Source organism: Anomaloglossus baeobatrachus, chromosome 6 (genome assembly GCF_048569485.1).
Source record: "Anomaloglossus baeobatrachus isolate aAnoBae1 chromosome 6, aAnoBae1.hap1, whole genome shotgun sequence".
Classification (NCBI taxonomy): Eukaryota; Metazoa; Chordata; class Amphibia; order Anura; family Aromobatidae; genus Anomaloglossus; species Anomaloglossus baeobatrachus.
Window position 1 is genome coordinate 545,552,220 of NC_134358.1, and position 20,069 is coordinate 545,572,288.

Consider the following 20,069-nt stretch of genomic DNA (forward strand, 5'->3'; position numbering starts at 1 on the left):
CTGCTCTGTCCTGCCCCCACAGTCCCTCCCTGCTCTCCTGCCCCCTTAGTCCTGCCCTGCTCTCCTGCCCTACTGTCCTGTACTTCTGTCCCGCCCCCACAGTCCCGCCCTGCTCTCCTGCCCCCATAGTCCTGCCCTGCTCTCCTGCCCCTCTGTCCCGCCCCCACAGTCCCGCCCTGCTCTCCTGCTCTGTCCTGCCCCCACAGTCCCGCCCTGCTCTCCTGCCCCTCCCTGCTCTCCTGCCCTACTGTCCTGCCCCTCTATCCAGCCCCCATAGTCCCGCCCTGCTCTACTGTCCTGCTCCTCTGTCCCGCCCCCACAGTCCCGCTTTGCTTTCCTGCCTTATTGTCACATCCCAATGAACCAAAAGCTTAGGAAAAGCAAACCCCTAATGATTAAAAAGGTGCGGATTTTGTCAATGAAGGCATCTACTAAACCAATATCGCAGCACCATTATGGCCGTACCTTAACTCTAGCATACACAATCCTGAGGACAGGTTCTCTTAGAATTCCCTAATGAGAAACAGAAATACATTTTTGTTTTCTAATCTGGAAACCTTGAATAATCACTGTGTTGTTTGTTTTTTTTTTTTTTTGCAGCATCACTGTTAAAGGGGCTGAAGCATGCAAACATAGTGCTGCTGCACGATATCATCCACACCAAGGAGACCCTCACCCTGGTCTTTGAGTATGTGGTAAGTAAATGGCATGAGATAACTGCTTATTAAAGCGCCGGTGAGACGACTTCAGGTCACTTATGTAATGTGGGAGTGCTGCCTGTTTGTGTAATGTTATACTGTATATGTTGGAGCTATAATGGTGGTGATGCATCTCTGCTGCATTCAGGACCCCATTCTCAGAGATCCGGACCCCCGATTTTGGGATTACTGGGGATTCCAGCGGTCAGAGCTCCAGTGATCAGCAAGTTATCCCTGTATACTGATAGGAGAGAACTTTTATTTACAAATAATTTTTTAATACACAGTTACGGATTATCACAGTTTATATACACTGCACGCTGCACAATACTTTTTTTTTCCTGAACATCCTTATGCAGCAGAACATCAGATTTCTTATCTTTGCTCATTGCCGCCCCCTACTGCTGAAAGGATAGACAGCGTTATAATTAACTCCTTAGGCTGCTTTCACACATCCGTTTTTCACCGTCAGGCACAGTCTGGCAAAATGCAGATAAAACAGATCCGACGTCGGATCCGTTTTATTCCCCATAGACTTGTATTAGCACCGGATTGTGCCGGATGGCCTTACGTTGCATGCGGCGTCCGCCAGATCCGGCAAAATTTCTTCGTCCGGCTGCCGAAAAGGACGCAGCATGCAACGTTTTTTGTCTCCGGCAAAAAAACGGAGCACGCTGTCTGGCATGTTGTATAATTAAAGCCTATGGGCACCGGATCCGTAGTCATCCAGTATATGACGGAATGCAATGGATCCGGCGAAAAAATGTATCCGTCGCATCAGTTTTTTTTCCATGTGTTACTTCCATTTCTTGACGGATCCATGGTGATACTGAGCATGCGCAGTTCAAAAAAACGGATCTGTCAAAAAATGGAAGGAACACATGGAAAAAACTGATGCGACGGGTACGTTTTTTCGCCGGATTGTGCCTGGCGGCAAAAACCAGCCTTAGCGACCAAGATTTTTTTTATATTATATTTAATATTATACCTGTATTAAATAATAGGTATACACACTGCTTTTAATTATTTTTTTTCTTGCACATTTAAACCATTAAATATGCAATCTTTTGGGGTTTTTTCGTTTTTTTTTCCAAATCTGCATCGTGTTAATTATTTCAGCATTTTTGCAGCGTTTTTCACCCATTCAAATAAGAGGAAAAAAAAATATATGTATAAAAAAGTGCGTATTTTACTTAGCATTTTTCCTGCCACATTCATGTGTTTTTATAGTTTTTTTTTTTTTCTGCAGCCAAAACCTTTACTCTTGACAATAAAAATGGCAATTATAAAATGCAGCTTTTTTGAGGGGGGGGGGGATTTTGTCTATAGTACTTGTCAAAAAAGTTAGTTTCATTTACCAAAAGAAGAGGCAGGGACCTCTCTCCTCCTGTACCAGACTGTGTCTTGTATTGTTTATGATTATTGTACTTGTCCCTATTATGTACACCCCTTCTCATATGTAAAGCGCCATGGAATAAATGGATCTATAATAATAAGTAATATTTTTATTATTTATTATTATTATTATTATTATTAATAATAATAATAATAATAATAATAATAATAATTCAATAAGTATGGTAATGGGAGCAAGCGGAGTTAGTCGTGAAGATTCCGGGTTAAAACTTCACCCCAGGATGGCTGAATGGTCCGGAATTCCTAAAAAATGGGGAACCCAGATCCCACAGTCCATCACATCTACAACAGGCAGGCAGTATGGGTGGGTTAAAGGGGTGTTTCATCAAGAACAAAGTTCATTTTAATCCATAGATCTTGGAATAATAATAATTTCCACAATTGGATGTGTTTATATAAAATGTTCCTGTGCTGAGATAATCTTATATATGTGTCCTTGCTTTGTACTGTGTAATGGCCGTGTCTGACCGTACAGGATCAAGGTCTGATCCTACCACAGCTCCTGGGCAGGGGAGGAAGTAAAGAAAAAGTATACAGACATTACAGCATGGGATCATAGATAATTCTTTTTGTGAGGTAAAACATTTCCTTGTCTTTTTTTTTTAAAAAAAAATGTTTTATCTCAAAGAAATAATTATTTGTAATCCCGTGCTGTAATGTATTTATACTCTTTTACTTCCTCCCCTGCCCAGGAGCTGTGGTATGCTCAGACCATGTCCCTGTACGGTCAGACACGGCCGTTACACAGTACATAACCTTATGTATGTGTCCCTGCTATCTCAGCACAGGAACATTTTATATAAACACATCCAATTGTGGAAATTATTATTATTATTATTCCAAGATCTATTGATTAAAATCAACTTTGTGGAAAAACCCCTTTAAGAGGTTTTCCAGTTTCGGAACCCCCCCTGTTCCCGGTCTGCAGTTTGTTTTGTAAACACACTGTTCTTTCCTCACCCTCCCCAGGTCTAGTGTTCAGTCTTCACTGCTGCGTCCAGTGTCTGTTAATATATGAAGTGCTTGTGTCACATCAACATTGTAAAGGCCCCGTTACACGCAACGACGTATCCAACGATATATCGCCGGGGTCACTGATTCTGTGACGCACATCCGGCATCGTTAGCGACGTCGTTGCTTGTGAACCCAACGAACGGCCGTTAACTATCAAAAATACTCACCTAATCGTTGATCGTTGACTCATCGTTCCTTTTCAAAAAAATCGCTGATTGTTGAGGACGCAGGTTGTTTGTCGTTCCTGAGGTATCACACATCGCTACGTGTGACACCCCGGGAATGACGAGCTACAGCTTACCTGCGGCCGCCGGCAATGAGGAAGGAAGGAGCTGGGCGGGATGTTACAGCCGCTCATCTCCACCCCTCCGCTTCTATTGGGGGGCCGCTTAGTGACGCCGCATGAACCGCCCCCTTAGAAAGGAGGCGGTTCGCCGGCCACAGCGACGTCGCTAGACAGGTAAGTCCGTGTGACAGCTCCAAACGATATTGTGCGCCACGGGCAGCAAATCGCCCATGACGCACAAACGACGGGGGCGGGTGCCATCGCTAGCGATATCGCTGCGTATGAAGGGGCCTTTACAGCCAATAACTCAGAGGCTTGTACCATCTTTCCTGGTCTAAGAAGTCTACTAGGAGGGATTGACCAGTAGTACACCAAGTGGCTCAGCCAATCGGCTCTTCCCAGTGCCAGCATCAATTGGATGTGATCAGTGGCAGATCAGAACAGCACAGCGCCATCATCTGCATAGTGGCCATAGTGGGGTACTGCAGATAAGCCCCTATTCATGCAGATAGGTTGAATATTTAGTATCGGTAAGTTTTCTTAGGGTACTGTCACACTTTAGCGACTCTCCAGCGATCCCACCAGTCATCTGGTGCATCGCTACATGGTCGCTGGTGAGCTGTCAATCAGGCAGATCTCACCAGCGACCAGTGACCAGCCCCCAGCGACGCGTGGAAGCGATGCTGCGCTTGGTAACTAAGGTAAATATTGGGTAACCAAGCGCTTGGTTACCCGATATTTACCTTGGTTACCAGTGCACACCGCTTAGCGCTGGCTCCCTGCACTCCTAGCCAGAGTACACATCGAGTTAATAAGCAAACCGCTTTGCTTATTTACCCGATGTGTACTCCGGCTACGTGTGCAGGGAGCCGGCACTGGCAGCCTGAGAGCGGCGGACGCTAGTAACCAAGGTAAATATTGGGTAACCAAGCAAAGCACTTTGCTTGGTTACCCGATATTTACCTTGGATACAGCTTACCGCAGGCTGCCAGAAGCCGGCTCCCTGCACATTCAGATCGTTGCTCTCTCGCTGTCACACACAGCAATGTGTGCTTCACAGCGGGAGAGCAACGTCCAAAAAATGAACCAGGGCTGTGTGTAACGAGCAGCGACCTCACAGCAGGGGCCAGATCGCTGCCCAGTGTCACACACAGCGAGATCGCTAATGAGGTCACTGGTGCGTCACAAAAAACGTGACTCAGCAGCGATTTCCTTAGCGATCTCGCTATGTGAGAAGTACCCCTTACTTTGAGAAGTTATAAAACCCAAGATTAGAGGATGTAGTTTCCCCAGAGATGAGTGCGGATGCGGCACATAAAGTGTCTGGATGCGCTGACAGTGCCCAGCGTGGCGTCCTGACAACATGGATCTCATACATATAATTTCGGTATCGGTGGTACCTTAGCTGTGTTGTGCTTTTACACTTTAGCTAATAATTAAGCCCTCACTGTCTTGTACAGGCAATGCAGTAATTTCCACTTTATCCAGCTGTAATTGTAAAAGAGCGTAAAGCCCCGGAACACATAATTAATCTCTCTGCAATTTCTTTGGAAAACATATGGTATTTCTACAAAAATACCCGCGCCTTCAGCTGCAAAAATCATGGGACGTTCGCATAATAATTAAACTCTGGAACGTACCAGATGGATTGAAGGAGGTGGAATTGATACGGGGAGAAAATTACCTTGGGTAGAGAACGTTCTCCGCTATATTAATCCCACACGGGCAGCCATGTGTCAGAAAACAGAGGTTGCACTTGGATTGCACTTTAATTTCTTCACCTGTTCAAGACTGTTGGCCAGAAATTGATTTAAAGGAGCAATAAATAGGAAAAAAACGCCTTCGCCAACGGAAATGTGCGAACGGAAATGTCGCGGGCGGAGGGGACGCGCTCACCAGGCTTGGGCCCGGGGCTTCTGCTGCTTGGTGGCTCAAGCGGTGGGCCGGACCCGGGGACTGGAGCAGTGCTCCTCGTCCACGAGTGAAAAGGGGGGTGGTTTGTTTTGGGGGAGAGTTCGTGACGCCACCCACGGGTCGTGGTGATTATGGGCACCACCGCTGCTGGTGACTGGGATCCCGGGAGAGATGGTAGGGAGCAGCTAGGATGTTGTCCCCTCCGTGGGTAGGGGTTGGTGATCCCGGGGCCCGGATGGCGATACGGGGAGGCTGGATGGCCAGGGTGCAGGGTTGCAGGGGCAGCGCGGCGCGGTGCCGGATGGCACTGTTGTACTCACTCAGGCACAAGTTCACAGAGTCTCTGGTAAACCAAACGGCTGGATGGACGGGTCCCGCAGCTGGCTGCAGTGTCTTTTCTCTCCCCGGACAGGTTGATGGTGGCTGTCTTTCCCTGCACCTTGTTAGTGTTCTGACTCCCGTGGTTGCCCACCGGTAGTCCGCTCCCCGGCGTATAGGTACCGAAGGAGCCCGTTTTGCCCGCAGGCGCTGGCCCTTGGATCTCTAGGCTATGGCGGTCGCTGTGTATCTTCACGGTGTGGACTGTTGCCTTCTGTCGGGTCTTTGGTATTAGGAAACCCCTGGGGTTCCGGTCACTTTCGGATTTGACCTTTGCCGGCGGCTCCAAGCCTGGTCGGGGTCCGATGGCCCTGCCTGTGTGCTTAGCTTCACTCTGCTCCCCGGCTCGGTACCGGCGGGCCACCGCCCGACCCTGGTCCTACAGTTCCACAGAGATCCACTAACTCCTGCAGACGGCCACCACTGTCTGCCAACCTTGCTAATAGTGCCTGGGCCCCTACCCAGACACTAACAGGTTCTGTCCTCTCACTTTCACCTCCAACTGAAAAACTGTCACTTTTCCCGCCTCCAGGCCTGTCAACTCCTCGGTGGGTGGGGCCAAAAGCCTGGGTCCGCTCCACCGGATGTGGACAACAGACCCTGGAGGGAGGCAACAAGGGTTTTTGTTTGACTGGTGTGAACTGTCCAGGGGAGGGTGTGTGTGTGTCGTTATGTCTGTGACTACCTGGCTAGTCCAGGGCGTCACAGAAACAACTTTCTGTGTTCCCCTCCCGGAAATATGTCCGATTGTGTAATCTGTGCGGCATGGATACTGACTGCTCGGTGTCCGGACTGCGAATGACGCGGCTCAGCAAGAAATCGCAGCTTGTACTCCTGCCTGACTGAAGCGGAGGATATCCCCTCCTAAATATACAAGATTGATGCAAGTAACAAATACTGCGTAGTTTTTACAACCATCTTTGAATCTGAACCTATAAACAATGCACAAAAGGAAATGGGTAAAAGTGCAAAGTTTTTGGAAAATCTAGTAATTTTGCAACCTACTTCTTATTAAAAAAAATCCTCATTTTTTAATTTTATAGTTTCAAAGTCTTTGACTTGGTAACCGGCCATGCTGCAGTGGACAGATCTCTAAGCAAGGAGTGAAGCGCTTACAAGCTTCTTGTTAAAAAGCTTGTGAGCGCTGCTCTGAAAAGGGAACCGGTCACCAGATTTGGCAACTATAACCTGCAGCCACCACCAGTGAGACCTTATATACAGCATTCCAGAATACTATATACAGTGTGTCCACCCATATCCTGTCCACCGCCATTAACTTGAGAACGGCGGCAGCTGAAGGCATAGAAGTGGTGTCTAGGTATGGTAAAGTAGCCATGCGCTACGCAATGAAATCACCTATAGCGCCACCCGGTGGAAAACAACGGAGTTAGCATTTTTATCTTGAAAACGGAGCAAGATAGAGAAAAAAAGTGAATTACAAAGTTGTAGGGCATCATCAATTCAGAAATGCTAAGTGGCCCCCGTCAGCTGCAATGCACATCTGGACTCTGCACAGCATACTGTATCTTGCTGCACGTTGTGCAATATGGTAGGTGACACGTTTGCACAAGCATCTGTGATACGTCATCGTAGGTCCTGCAATGTTGGTGGAGGTGTCGCATACACCTGCTGTTTGATGTGACCTCACAGAAAGAAGTCCAATGGGGTCAGGTCAGGTGAGCGTGGAGGCCACTCCACACAGCCACCATACCCAATGACTTGTAGGAAGGTCTCCATGAGGTATCGCTTCACGTCCGCAGCCTTGTGAGTTTTACACGTTCTAATCATAGCCTATCTCTATGCAAGGTGTCGATTCGTATTGAATTGATGATGCCCTACAACTTTGTAATTCACTTTTTTTTTCTCTATCTCGTTCCGTTTTCGAGATAAAAATGCTAACTCCGTTGTTTTCCACCAGGTGGTGCTATAGGTGGTTTAATTGCGTAGTGCAAGCTACTTTACTATACCTAGACACCACTTCTATGCCTATAGCTGCCGCCGTTCTCAAGTTAATGGCGGTGAACAGGATATGGGTGGACACACTGTATAAGACCCCAGGTCGCACTGTAGAACATCAAAAACACCTTTATAATACTTAAGGGGCGGTCCAGTCCAATGGGTGTTGCTGATCTTTGGTCCAGCGCCTCCTCTCTGCTGTCATGGCAGTCCTCATTCTTTGCAGGCCTGTATGGATGACGTGTCCTGTGTCATCCACCCAAGCTGGCATTGCAGTCCTGCGCAGGCGCACTTTGATCGGGCCGAAAAGGGGGACCCACTTTCTGATTGTCCTATATAAACCCCCCCACATTCTAAAACCCACCTTCTAACCCTGACCCCTCCCTTCTAACCCAAATCATGCCGGCCTCTACCCACAACCAGAGTTGAGATTCCGGCCTGTTACTTGACGGCTGATCAGATCAGCTAACATGTGCAGGGAAAGATGCAGGCTCAGCGTGTGAGCCCGCATCAAAGGCAGACACACAACCCATGATATATCAGTACGTCAAAGGTCGTGAAGGGGCGAAAGCCCTTACTGGCAGCTGAGCAGTGAAGACTTTGATGCTGTGATGGGGCTTTGTCCTGCAGAAAAATCAGGGTTAAAACAACACATTCATTAATTTATTAAGGCTAAAGTCCAAAAAGAGGAAAAATACCGACAAGTAAATGATACACTGGGTGCCAAAAAAAGACGCCTAATAATTCTGGACACCTTGATAAAGGGTGTTATATCCTTAGGCCGCAACCCCCTCATTACACAAATACACATCACATGATCTGTTTCATCCAATCAGCGTTCAAGTTTATACAGCTCGGAGGAGTAAAATCTGCATAAAAATGATATGGTCAAAATAAAATGCAATAAAAACAAACAATCAAAACAGTACAGTATATAAACAACAATAAAAACATAAGCTCAACTCAAAAAGACACGTTTTCATACAATTCTTCTGTCTGAAAATAAAAAAATAAGTGACGTCTCTCAAATATTGACACAAAACACAGCATTCTGCAGATTTTTTAACTAAATATGTTAAAAATAATATATGTACACGTTTGGCTTCACTGTAATTGCACTGACCTGGAAATTCATGTTAGGCTAGGTTCACACATCCAGCTTTTCGCCGTTTTGCCGGATTCGGCTCACGCCAGTACAGTGTATACAGTACAGTGGCAGCACGACAAGCTCCGGTCACATGCTGTCACGTGACCGGAGCTTGTCGTGCTGCCACTGTACTGTATACACTGTACTAGCGTGTGCCGAATCCGGCAAAACGGCGAAAAGCCGGATGTGTGAAACCGGCCTTACCAGTTTTATTTTTACCGCACACGGAATATTGGAGAAACGAAACTTGAAAAAACAAGGGTGGATTTGCAGTTTTCTATCCTCCATTTTCATATCAAGTGGGTAAAGGGGGCTGGCTCACTGTGTTTTAGGAGCTAAACAAGTCCCCTTCTTTGTCACAGCCAATGTAAAGATGGAGAAGGGGGATGCGGCTCCTCTAAGTTGCTACGTCAGCGCTCTTTTTCTTTCCCATCTGATGTATAGACAATGAAGGGGCTGGCTTAGCTATTAAATGGGGCTGGCTTAGCTATTAAAGCGGACTGGCTTGGCTATTAAAGGGAATTGGCTTAGCTATTAAAGGGGACTGGCTTAGCTATTAAAGGGGATTGGCTTAGCTATTAAAGGGGATTGGCTTAGCTATTAAAGGGGATTGGCTTAGCTATTAAATGGTGCTGGCTTAGCTATTAAAGGGTACTGGCTTAGCTATTAATGGGGACTGGTTTATGTGTTAAAGAGGGCTTGTTTAGCTACTAAAAGAGGCTAGCTTAGCTATTAAAGGGGACTGGTTTACCCATTAAAGTGGGTTGGCTTAGCCATTAAAGGGGGCTGGCTTAGCTATTAAAGAGGGCTAGCATGGCTATTTAAGGAAGCTACTTTGGCTATTAAAGGAGCCTGATTTAGGGGGCTGACTTTACTATTAAAGGGGGCTGGGCTGGCTTAACTATTAAATGGGCCTGGTTTACCCATTAAAAGGGGCCGTCTTGCTATTAAAGGAGGAAGGTTTAGCTGGGTTAGCTATTAAAAGAGGCTTGCTTAGCTATTAAATGTGGCTGGCTTGGCTATATAAAGAGGCCTGGTTTACCCATTAAAGGGGTCTGGCTTAGCTATTAAAGGGGCCCAGCTTAGTTGTTACATGGGGCTTGGTTTGCTGTTAAAAGAGGGTTTTTTACCCATTAAAGGGGGCCGGCTTAGATATTAAAACGAGCTGGTTTAGCTATTAAAGAGGGCAGGTTTAGCTGTTACAGGGGGCTGATTTTAGCTGATAAAGGGGGCTGGCTTCGCTATTAAAATAAGCCTTCAGAAGCCCCCCTGACAGAGAGCTCGGGTCAGACAGACGAATCAGTGTTAATTGTGTGATCTCTATTTAATCACATATTGCCACGCTCCTGTAAATATTAATCGTATTCCGTCCCTTCTTATGTCTTGTCCTGGAGCTATGGAGCTTGTGTTATCAGGTAATATTCCTGGGTGGCCGGTGGTGTGAATAGGAGTTATGATGGATGTATTACAATCACACAACACACCTTCAAGTAATAACTTTTTATAAGTTTTTTTTTCTTTTTTATATATTTCTTTTACAGTTCAGATATTAAATCCCTTATGTAACGACAACGAGGAAAGCAAAGATTCATAAAGTCTTTTCAAAGACAATGTCACTTAAATAAATGATGAAGCGTTCCTGGTGGGGAAAGTCGGCGAATTAGTGCTAGAGGCGAGGAGATACTGCGGGTAATAAATTAGTCAGCGTTATGAATATTGATAGGACCGTGTTATTAGAATTTGTCATTTTTTTTGTATTTTCAGTCTCACTTGATAGGAACATCGTATAATGGTGGAAAGTGATCAGACAACAATCATTCTTACATTAGCCTTCAAGAACAATTCTCATTGCCAATAGTCTGTCTTTTTCCATTTCAATAAAACAATATAATAATAAGAATAATAATAAAAAAAAACAAAAAAACCTTTTCTGCTCGGACAGGTTAGTGGTACTTGTTCTGTAGTAGAAATTTACCATAGCAAAATGTATTTAGTTTTTATTTATTATTAATATGTTAGTACTAGAAGGTGGCCCGATTCTACGCATCGGGTATTCTAGAATTTACGTATTGTGTAGTTAATGTATGATTTTTGTTATATATATATATATATATATATATATATATATATATATATATATATATATATATAATATAGATGTTGTTGTGTGTGGTTACCAAGTGTTTGTGTAGGGCGCTGTACATGTTCTGGGTGTTGTCTGGGTGTGGCGGGGGGTGAGAGCGGTGTTGTATGTGTGTTGCGTTGTTTGTGGAGCGCTGTGTGTCTGTCGCGTTGTGTGTGTGTGTGTGTGTTGCGCGGTTTGTGTGTGGTGTGTTTTGGGGGGAGGTATGTTTTGTGCAATGTGTGTGTTGTGCGGTATATGCGTATATTTATGTATGCCGCGGTGTTTGTGTGTTGGGTGTTGTGTGTGTGCAGCGTTGTCTGGGTGTGTGGGTGTCTGTGTATGGCGGTGTTTGTGATTCCCTGTGTGTGTGTGTGTGTGTGTGTGTGTTGGGGGGAGTTGTGCACCTCCCATCATGCTCCATCCCCCATGCTGCGTATTCCCCATCGTGCTCCATCCCCCATGCTGCGCACTCCCCATCGTGCTCCATCCTCCATGCTGCGTACTCCCCATCGTGCTCCATCCTCCATGCTGCGTACTCCCCATCGTGCTCCATCCTCCATGCTGCGCACTCCCCATCGTGCTACATCCCCCATGCTGCGCACTCCCCATCGTGCTACATCCCCCATGCTGCGCACCCCCCATCATGCTACATCCCCCATCGTGCTACATCCCCCATGCTGCGCACCCGCCATCGTGCTCCATCCGCCATGCTGCGCACTCCCCATCGTGCTCCATCCCCCATGCTGCGCACTCCCCATCGTGCTACATCCCCCATGCTGCGCACTCCCCATCGTGCTACATCCCCCATGCTGCGCACTCCCCATCGTGCTACATCCCCCATGCTGCGCACTCCCCATCGTGCTACATCCCCCATGCAGCGCACTCCCCATCGTGCTACATCCCCCATGCTGCGCACCCGCCATCGTGCTCCATCCGCCATGCTGCGCACTCCCCATCGTGCTACATCCCCCATGCAGCGCACTCCCCATCGTGCTACATCCCCCATGCAGCGCACTCCCCATCGTGCTACATCCCCCATGCTGCGCACCTCCCCATCGTGCTACATCCCCCATGCTGCGCACTCCCCATCGTGCTACATCCCCCATGCTGCGCACCCCCGCGCTGCTGGGATCGTGACGGAGCCGGTGTACACTGGTAACTATGATACACATCGGGTAACCAAGGGACCTTAGTTACCCGATGTGTATAATGGTTACCAGCGTTCTCGGGCTCCGTCAAGATCCCAGCATCGCAAGGTTATGTCTGCGATATCCCAGGATGTTGTGAGTGTGTGGATGTGATGTGTGAGATGTGTGTGAGAGTGAGTGTGATCTGATGTGTGTGTGTGTGTGTGTGTACTCACCTGGGAGTCGGAGCTCCGTGTCAGTTGGGCCAGAGCGAGCGTGCATTGCGTGAGGGGGGCGGGGCCTGCAGAGAGCCGGGGCGAGAGGCCAATCCGTGTGGGGGGCGGGGCCATGGCAAGCCCAGCGGCCAATCAGCTTTGTGTCACCGTAAGGACACAATTTTGGAGCATGACAGACAGACAGAATTAGGCAATTATATATATAGATACATGTTCAAAAATCATTTATCTTTTTCAGTTTAAAGCAAAATAAACCGGTGGTCGTCGGACAGCCCGCGGACTGTCTGTGGTTAACCAAGGGGGAGTGTGACGCCCTGGCCGGGCCAGGTAGTCACAAATAGGGCCCCGCATTACACCTGTCCCTCACAGGTAACACACAACCAAACACTAAAACCCTAGTCACCCCCTCAGGGCTTGATGGACACACCAGGGGGCGGAACCAGGCGGTTGGAAGACGCCCACCTAGGAGTCTCAGACAGCCTGAGGCGGGAAAGTAGACACAACAGTTGGAGAGTTGAAGTTGGAGAGATGTGTGGGCTCGGAGCTGTGTGCAGCTCCAGCAGAGGAGAGAACCCAATTTGAGCGGGTGCCAGAGTAGGAGCCCTGGTACCTCAGGCTAGGAGGCAGACGGCGGTCTCCGTCTGCAGGAGCTGGGAAGACGGCTCGGTGGCCCATCTTCCTGCACCGCCAACCAAACCCAACAGGTCCCGGGGCCACCATCGCTGCCCACGGAGGGGTTAACAACTTGCTGCTCAACATCTCCCCCGGGTGCCCCATAACTGCAGCGTTGGTGTCCACCTTCACCACATCCTGTGGGTGGCGTCACGAACTTAACACGGCTCCGGCCGTACACCTACGTCCCCAAACCACAACCCCCTTTTCAGCTGAAGTGACCGCGAGACCTCCGGGTCCGGAGACCCTCGAGCCACCCACTCAAGGTCCGGATCCGTGCGGCTCGGCTGCCGAGCATGGGGCGGTACACCTCTCTTTGTCTCTCTGTTTCTCTTTATCAGTGTCTGTCTGTCTGTCTCTCTGTCCTCTCGCTCTCCCTCTCTGTCTAACTCTGCATGTCTTTCTGTCTCTGTCCGTCTCTCGCTTTCTCTATTGGTGTCTCTCGCTTTCTCTATCGGTGTCTCTCGCTTTCTCTATCGGTGTCTCTCGCTTTCTCTATCGGTGTCTCTCGCTTTCTCTATCGGTGTCTCTCGCTTTCTCTATCGGTGTCTCTCGCTTTCTCTATCGGTGTCTCTCGCTTTCTCTATCGGTGTCTCTCGCTTTCTCTATCGGTGTCTCTCGCTTTCTCTATCGGTGTCTCTCGCTTTCTCGATCGGTGTCTCTCGCTTTCTCTATCGGTGTCTCGCTTTCTCTACCCTTCTATCGCTTTCTCTATCGGGGTCTCTCACTTTTTCTACCCTTCTCTCGCTTTTTCTACCCTTCGCTCGTTTTTTCTACCCTTCTCTCGCTTTTCCTACCATTCTCTCGCTTTTTCTACCCTTCTCTCGCTTTTCCTACCCTTCTCTCGCTTTTCCTACCCTTCTCTCGCTTTTCCTACCCTTCTCTCGCTTTTCCTACCCTTCTCTCGCTTTTCCTACCCTTCTCTCGCTTTTCCTACCCTTCTCTCGCTTTTCCTACCCTTCTCTCGCTTTTCCTACCCTTCTCTCGCTTTTCCTACCCTTCTCTCGCTTTTTCTACCCTTCTATCACTTTTTGTCTCTCTTTCTCTATCCATCTCTATTTCTGTCTCTCTTCCTTTCTGCCTTTCTCTGTTTGTCTCTCGGTTTCTGTCGCTGTCTATCTCTGTCTGTCTCTCTGTCTCTCCACCGATATATTACCTCACACATAAGCTTCTTATACTAACAATGTCCTTCGTTGCCTATAGCAACCAATCACAGCCCCTATTAATGACCTGTAGCTCCCAGCTACATTGACCTTAATGTAAGCAGGTATATTGGTGAATAACTGTAAAGTGCGGGGTTAAATTTTCCCCTCAAACCATAGTCTATCACGTTCCCTGAGTCACATGATGCGGCTGTGCAAAATTTTTTGATTGTAAATGCGACAGTGCGAATTCCTCTAGTGGACAAATACATACATAGAGACACACACACACACACACACACACACACACACACACACACACACACACACACTCAGCTTTATATATTAGATTATTTCTTGAAATACACAAATGTTTTTTCTTTTTTTTTTCAAACAAACCTGGGGTCGGCGCTAACACAATGACTAGTCTAAGAGGCAGGTCCCCGATGACATCACTCCACCCCAATCCATGTGGCTGACAGGTGTCTTTCCATGTACATAGCTAGAGAATGATATATGGAAAGTGGGAAGGGGGGGAAGCCGCCAAACACTGTCCTTGGACTAGTCATCTGAGAACCATAGCCGATGTCTGTCATATTGCCCATAGTTCCGGTTCCCTGTAATTCTCAATCTTCACACCCACTGGTGTCGGTCCCAGCATTGGACTCTTACGGAACATACATTTGTGATATAACTTACAATTCTAGCATAAGAATATGTTTAATTCTGTGTAAGAGAATAGGTTTTTGCTATGTATTCTGACAGCAGCATGATGTATGGACATAGGCCCTGATTCCAGTGATGTGTCAGTTTTCTGGGTGCAGCAGTTGTGATAGAATCACAGTTTTCTCTGCTGCGGAGCTCGAAATGTTGAGCTGTGTATAACCCCGCCCACACCACTGATTGACGGCTTTCTATGTACACTGTCTATAGACCGAAAGCTGCTAATCCGCAATGGGGGAGGGTTGGACCAGGAGGCACCAGACACATAGTTCTGTAGTGATAATCTCCTGCCGATAAAACACTGATTAGTATTGAAATAGCAACGCACAGCTTGGTAAGTGACACATCACTGCAATCGGGATCTCATCCCCTAGATTATGCTGCTTTTAGATTACATAGCAAAAACCTGAGGACAGATTCCTTTAACATTTCTCAGTCTGTATGTAAAGCATAATAGAAAAAAATGTTTAATTGTTGTAATAGAAAAAACAGCAGCAGCACAGTTTACACTTTACAAAAAAAACAATATACAACATAAAAATTATTTCAAGTTTAGTTAACAAAAAAAAAGTTAGAATAAAAGAAATCCTTCCCATTATATCCAGAGAGCCTAGAACTTTGTGTTATTGCTGTAACCGGAGCTTCTTGTGTTTGTCTTACGCTCTTCATCGAGGGCAGAAATGTTTAGCGGCTGAGCCATCTCCCCAACATTCCAGACATATCAGATATTCGTCACACAGCCCATAAAGGTCTGTGGTCGCACCGTCGCATGTGAGCCCTCGCTGCGGCCGGCGGACATAGACGCCTCTGTGTATTAACAGGGATCCAATGTGTAGACTTCCAGAATTTCTGGAATCCCTTTTGATGACAATTGTCAAGTGGTCCACTCGTCGTATACTGCTCATCTTTAAGGATCTCATTAATCTTGTTAATATATGTGTAATTTGTACCCATTTTTTGAATAAAATTATTGAATTTGTTTATGGATGGGTGATTTATAGTGTAAATAGAAGTATTAGTCATTGTACAGGCGGGAGAGGAGGTGAGCTGTGACATCACCTATTGTGAATGGTGGATCCTGTGTTATCTACTGTGTACAGATGTGTTGTCAGTCATTATACATGACAGGGAGGAGGTGAACTGTGAATGGTGGATCATTTGTTATCTACTGTGTACAGGAGGAGGCTTCCTCAGGGAGGGAGAAGGCAGCGCCTGAGGAAGCCGGATTCGGGCACTCTATCCCAAAGAGGCGAAACGTACGTTGGTGGGGTATGGGGAACTCTTTTCCTACGCACTCAGGACTTTTCACTGGCCACTTTAGAAGCACTAACCACTTTACAGCATTGCCATTTTTGTCATGTTATTTGACCTGATCTTTTTGATACAATAGGGTTTATGTGGGCCTATTTATATCTATTTATTGTATGCACTTGCACTTTCTATTTTTTTGAAGATTGCCCCAATACCTTACCGTCATTATATGTGTATGTAGACCGGTCATATTTTGAAGAATCTTTTTGACTCTTATTGCTGTCCTGTTGTGTGTATCACATCCCTCTGTGCTTTTATCTCTTTTGCTGGTTGAACATAATAAAATGATTCTATTTTTGCACTTTATGACTCTTGTCCTCCGATTTCTTGTATGTAGAGGTATTATCAGTCATAGTACAGGAGGGGGAGGAGGTGAGCCGTGACATCACCTATTATGAATGGTGGTTCCTATGTTATCTACTGTATGTAGAGGTGTTATCAGTCATTGTACAGGAGGGGGAGGAGGTGAGCTGTGACATCACCTATTATGAATGGTGGTTCCTATGTTATCTACTGTATGTAGAGGTGTTATCAGTCATTGTATAGGAGGAGGAGGTGATATCACCTATTGTGAATGGTGAATCTCATATCTACTGTGTATAGAGGTGTTTTCAGTCAGTGTACAGGAGGAGGAGGAGGTGAGCTGTGATATTGTAAATGTTTCTGTGTTATCTACTGGACATAGAGTGTTGTCAGTCAGTGTACAAGATTGGGAGGTGGTGAAATGTGAATGGTAGATCTTGTATCATTTAAGGTGAGCAGTAGTAGGAATGGACCCACTGGACCACAGAGGGAACCCAGGCTTACCCTGACATGTGAGGGGCTTAACTAAACAACCACCGAGATGGACGCCAGGTACCATTTCCAGGGCATTGTCCGGGACTATGGCAGCTGACCCCCTGGGCATGGAATGCAGGGTATAGACACAGGTGCAGGCGGGTACAGTGGCTAATGATGGCAGGTGCAGGACAGAGGAATAGGTAACTGGTATTAAGCCTTAAGTACCTAGTGCTTCTCAGCCGGCGCTACAGATCTTTTGCTATGTATATTGACTTTTTTTTCATTAATGTGTATGCAGTGATTTGGAAAATTGAAAAAAAAAAAATATCACAAAAAATAAAATACACAACATAAAAACCTGACTTAAACAAGAGGTCATTTCTGACGACACATTCTCTTTAGATTGGTTCCTTTGGTAATATTACAGCATAAAATGTAAGGAAAAATCAGAAAGTATACAGCGAATGTAATAAAAGACTGTGTTATAATTAGAGGATTATACTGTGCATTCGGGGTCGGGACTGTTTCCTGTGGTTGTGGCTTCTCTCGGTTTTTATTCATTGTGGAATGAGGAAGGACAGGACTGAAAGTCGAGGAATACGGAAGCCATGGCTGGTTTGTGGTCTCATAATGCAAACGCTTTGTATGTTGTATAGATGGATTTCATTAGCGCAATATAAAAGTGACTTTGAAAGCAGAAGAGACGTTTAAAAAAATAAAAAAAAAAAAGTTAGAATTTAAAGCTGTTATTGAGGATTATAAAAGAGTTTTGCTTCTTCAGGAACCCAAAAATCTTAGACACTTTTGGCCTTCGGCTATGTCTGTTATTACAGCTCAGCCACACTAAATTAATACCTGATAGAGCCCATGGAGAATTCCTTTAAATTACTCCGCCAATTCTTTCTTCTTCTGTCCTTGCACTGTTAGACCCCTCACCATTACTAACCTTGGGCTTGGTGGCAGATGTGATTTTTTTTTTTTTTTTTTTTGACATATCACAGCTCTCTTTAAGTCCTGATATTTCCCTGATTGCCACCACTCCAGGTCAATCGGGAGGAACCAGTTCTGAGACTGCTGCAAGCTGCTATTTTTAGGCTTGGGAGGGCCGAATTAACATTGTCCTCCCCAGCTTGGGAATATCAGCCCCTAGCTGTCCGCTTTATCTTAACTGAGTATCAAAATTGAGAGGGAGACCTAACATTGTTTTTTTCTTTAAATTTATTTATTTAAATAATTTTAGAAAAAGCCACATGGAGTCCCTTGTATTTTGATAAACAGCCAAGATAAGGCACACAGCTGGATGTTGCAACCTCTAGCTGTCTGCTTTATCTGCGCTGTGTATCAATATATGGGGAACCCTACCCCATATTTTCCAATTATTTAATTTTACTCTCCAGTTCAGGACCCAGACAGCTAGTGTGAGGCCAATCAATCACATACGCCGGAACACTGACAGACTGACTGAAACCAATAAGAGACCCTGTCACAGAGGGTGGGTGGGGGAAGCAGTGAATATTCATAAGCTTTAATGAGCAGATGTGATGTGTATAGGGACAAGCTCAGAGCTATTTTTTACCTTATCTGGAAGCATGCACTTTAAATGTAATTTTTTTTTCCCTTTGGGCACATTAAGGGTTATTACAGTCTCTGGTGCAGCAGCAGACTTTCTCTACTGGCAGCAATTCATTTCTGACCTGGATATAAGCCCTCTGCTTCCTGGATTTGGTGCTCATTATTCTATTCAGTTAGGAGCTAGCCTGGGAGCAGAGAGGACGTGGCGGTTACTGCTGTTGCTGTCTGCTGCGGTTTATGGAAGTATAGTTTTGTACTACCTCCTTTCCCTTGTTATCCCTTCTCGTATATCCTTGGTTGTTCCTACATTTTAGGTGTGTATGAGGTTTTATTTTACCTCTGTCTGTCTGTTTTTAATTGTTGGTGGGGTTTTTGGGATCTCCATCCTGGTCAGTCCCCTGGGTGGTGTGGGTGGTGGGGACTTTCTCATCAGGGCCAGGACAGGACGCAGGGCCAGGTTGGGGGCCCGGACCTCCCTACCTTTAAGGGTACCTCCGGGTGTGAGGGTGACCACTTTTATGGTCTGCATAGGGTTTGCTGTGTCCCCTTGACATCCGTTACATACCCATCCCTGACAGGCGGACCTGGAAGCAGCGTGACAGCCATGTGGAAACTTGGTAAGTATAATTGTCCTGCTTTAATTCCCATTTTGTTTCTTTTTTTATTTTGAAACCATCTAGATATTAAGAAAACACCGTATCGGCCAATCACAATATCTAGTGGTTACAGATCACCTCCTCCTCCAGCGGTCATTGAACTCCACCCTATTGCTATCGATGGTCCATATGGCTGCTGTGAAGCAAATTTCCTATTTATTGATAACAGAATCTTCTTGTCAGTCCCAATAATCATGAACAGAAAATAAAATTAAAGGAAAATCTGCCAATAAAAAATATTAAATCAATTAAAGATAAAAACTGATACATATGTAATTTTAATTATTAAAAAAATATAGGTGATCTGTAACTTGTAATAATATGTAACATTTTTACCTGGTGTAAATGTCTCTGTTCTCCTGAATTCGGTGATGTTTTTCTTTTGTTCCTGCGCCTCTCTGTTCCTTAGATATTACCTATCTTCTCTCTATATAAATATTGCATTTTGATAGGTTATTTATCCAAGAGGGCGTGGTCCGGAACTCTTCTGTGGTCAACTTCCTGTCGACCACACCTCCTTGACCAAAAAGTCTAGATTTATACACAGGAAATAGGAGGTCATATCTCCGGAATGGAGAGGTGTAGGAACAAAAGAAAAACATCGCCGGATTCAGGAGAATAGCAGCATTTAAATCAGGTGAAAAGTTATATATTTAAGAATGGTCCTTTAAAAAAGATATTATTGTAGAAGATACTAACTTTGCTCACTTCAGTCTTTTGTAATTCCGCATTATTTTTCATTGCTTTTCAGGCTTAAAATACTTATTTTCTGGTCAGTAATTTCACTGTAATTGGCAACTTATTGTTTTAGCTAAAATTTTTGACGCGGTGCTGTAATATCTGTGTATATCTGATGTCGGACGTCCCATATGTGATTGTGCACGTAATGCGGTTGAAACCTCATTGAAATCTGACT

The 20,069-nt window shown here is 45.8% G+C and overlaps 1 protein-coding gene across 4 annotated transcripts in view; it reads left to right on the forward strand.

Moving 5' to 3' along the window:
• The window catches only part of CDK14 (cyclin dependent kinase 14), a 629,746-nt gene that overhangs the window by 340,061 nt on the left and 269,616 nt on the right, over nt 1–20,069 (forward strand). For all 4 annotated transcript variants that reach the window (XM_075315629.1, XM_075315630.1, XM_075315632.1 and 1 more), the window contains one exon: nt 601–695. In XM_075315629.1, the coding sequence (XP_075171744.1) occupies nt 601–695 (95 nt within the window). The remainder of the gene's footprint in view (nt 1–600; nt 696–20,069) is intronic.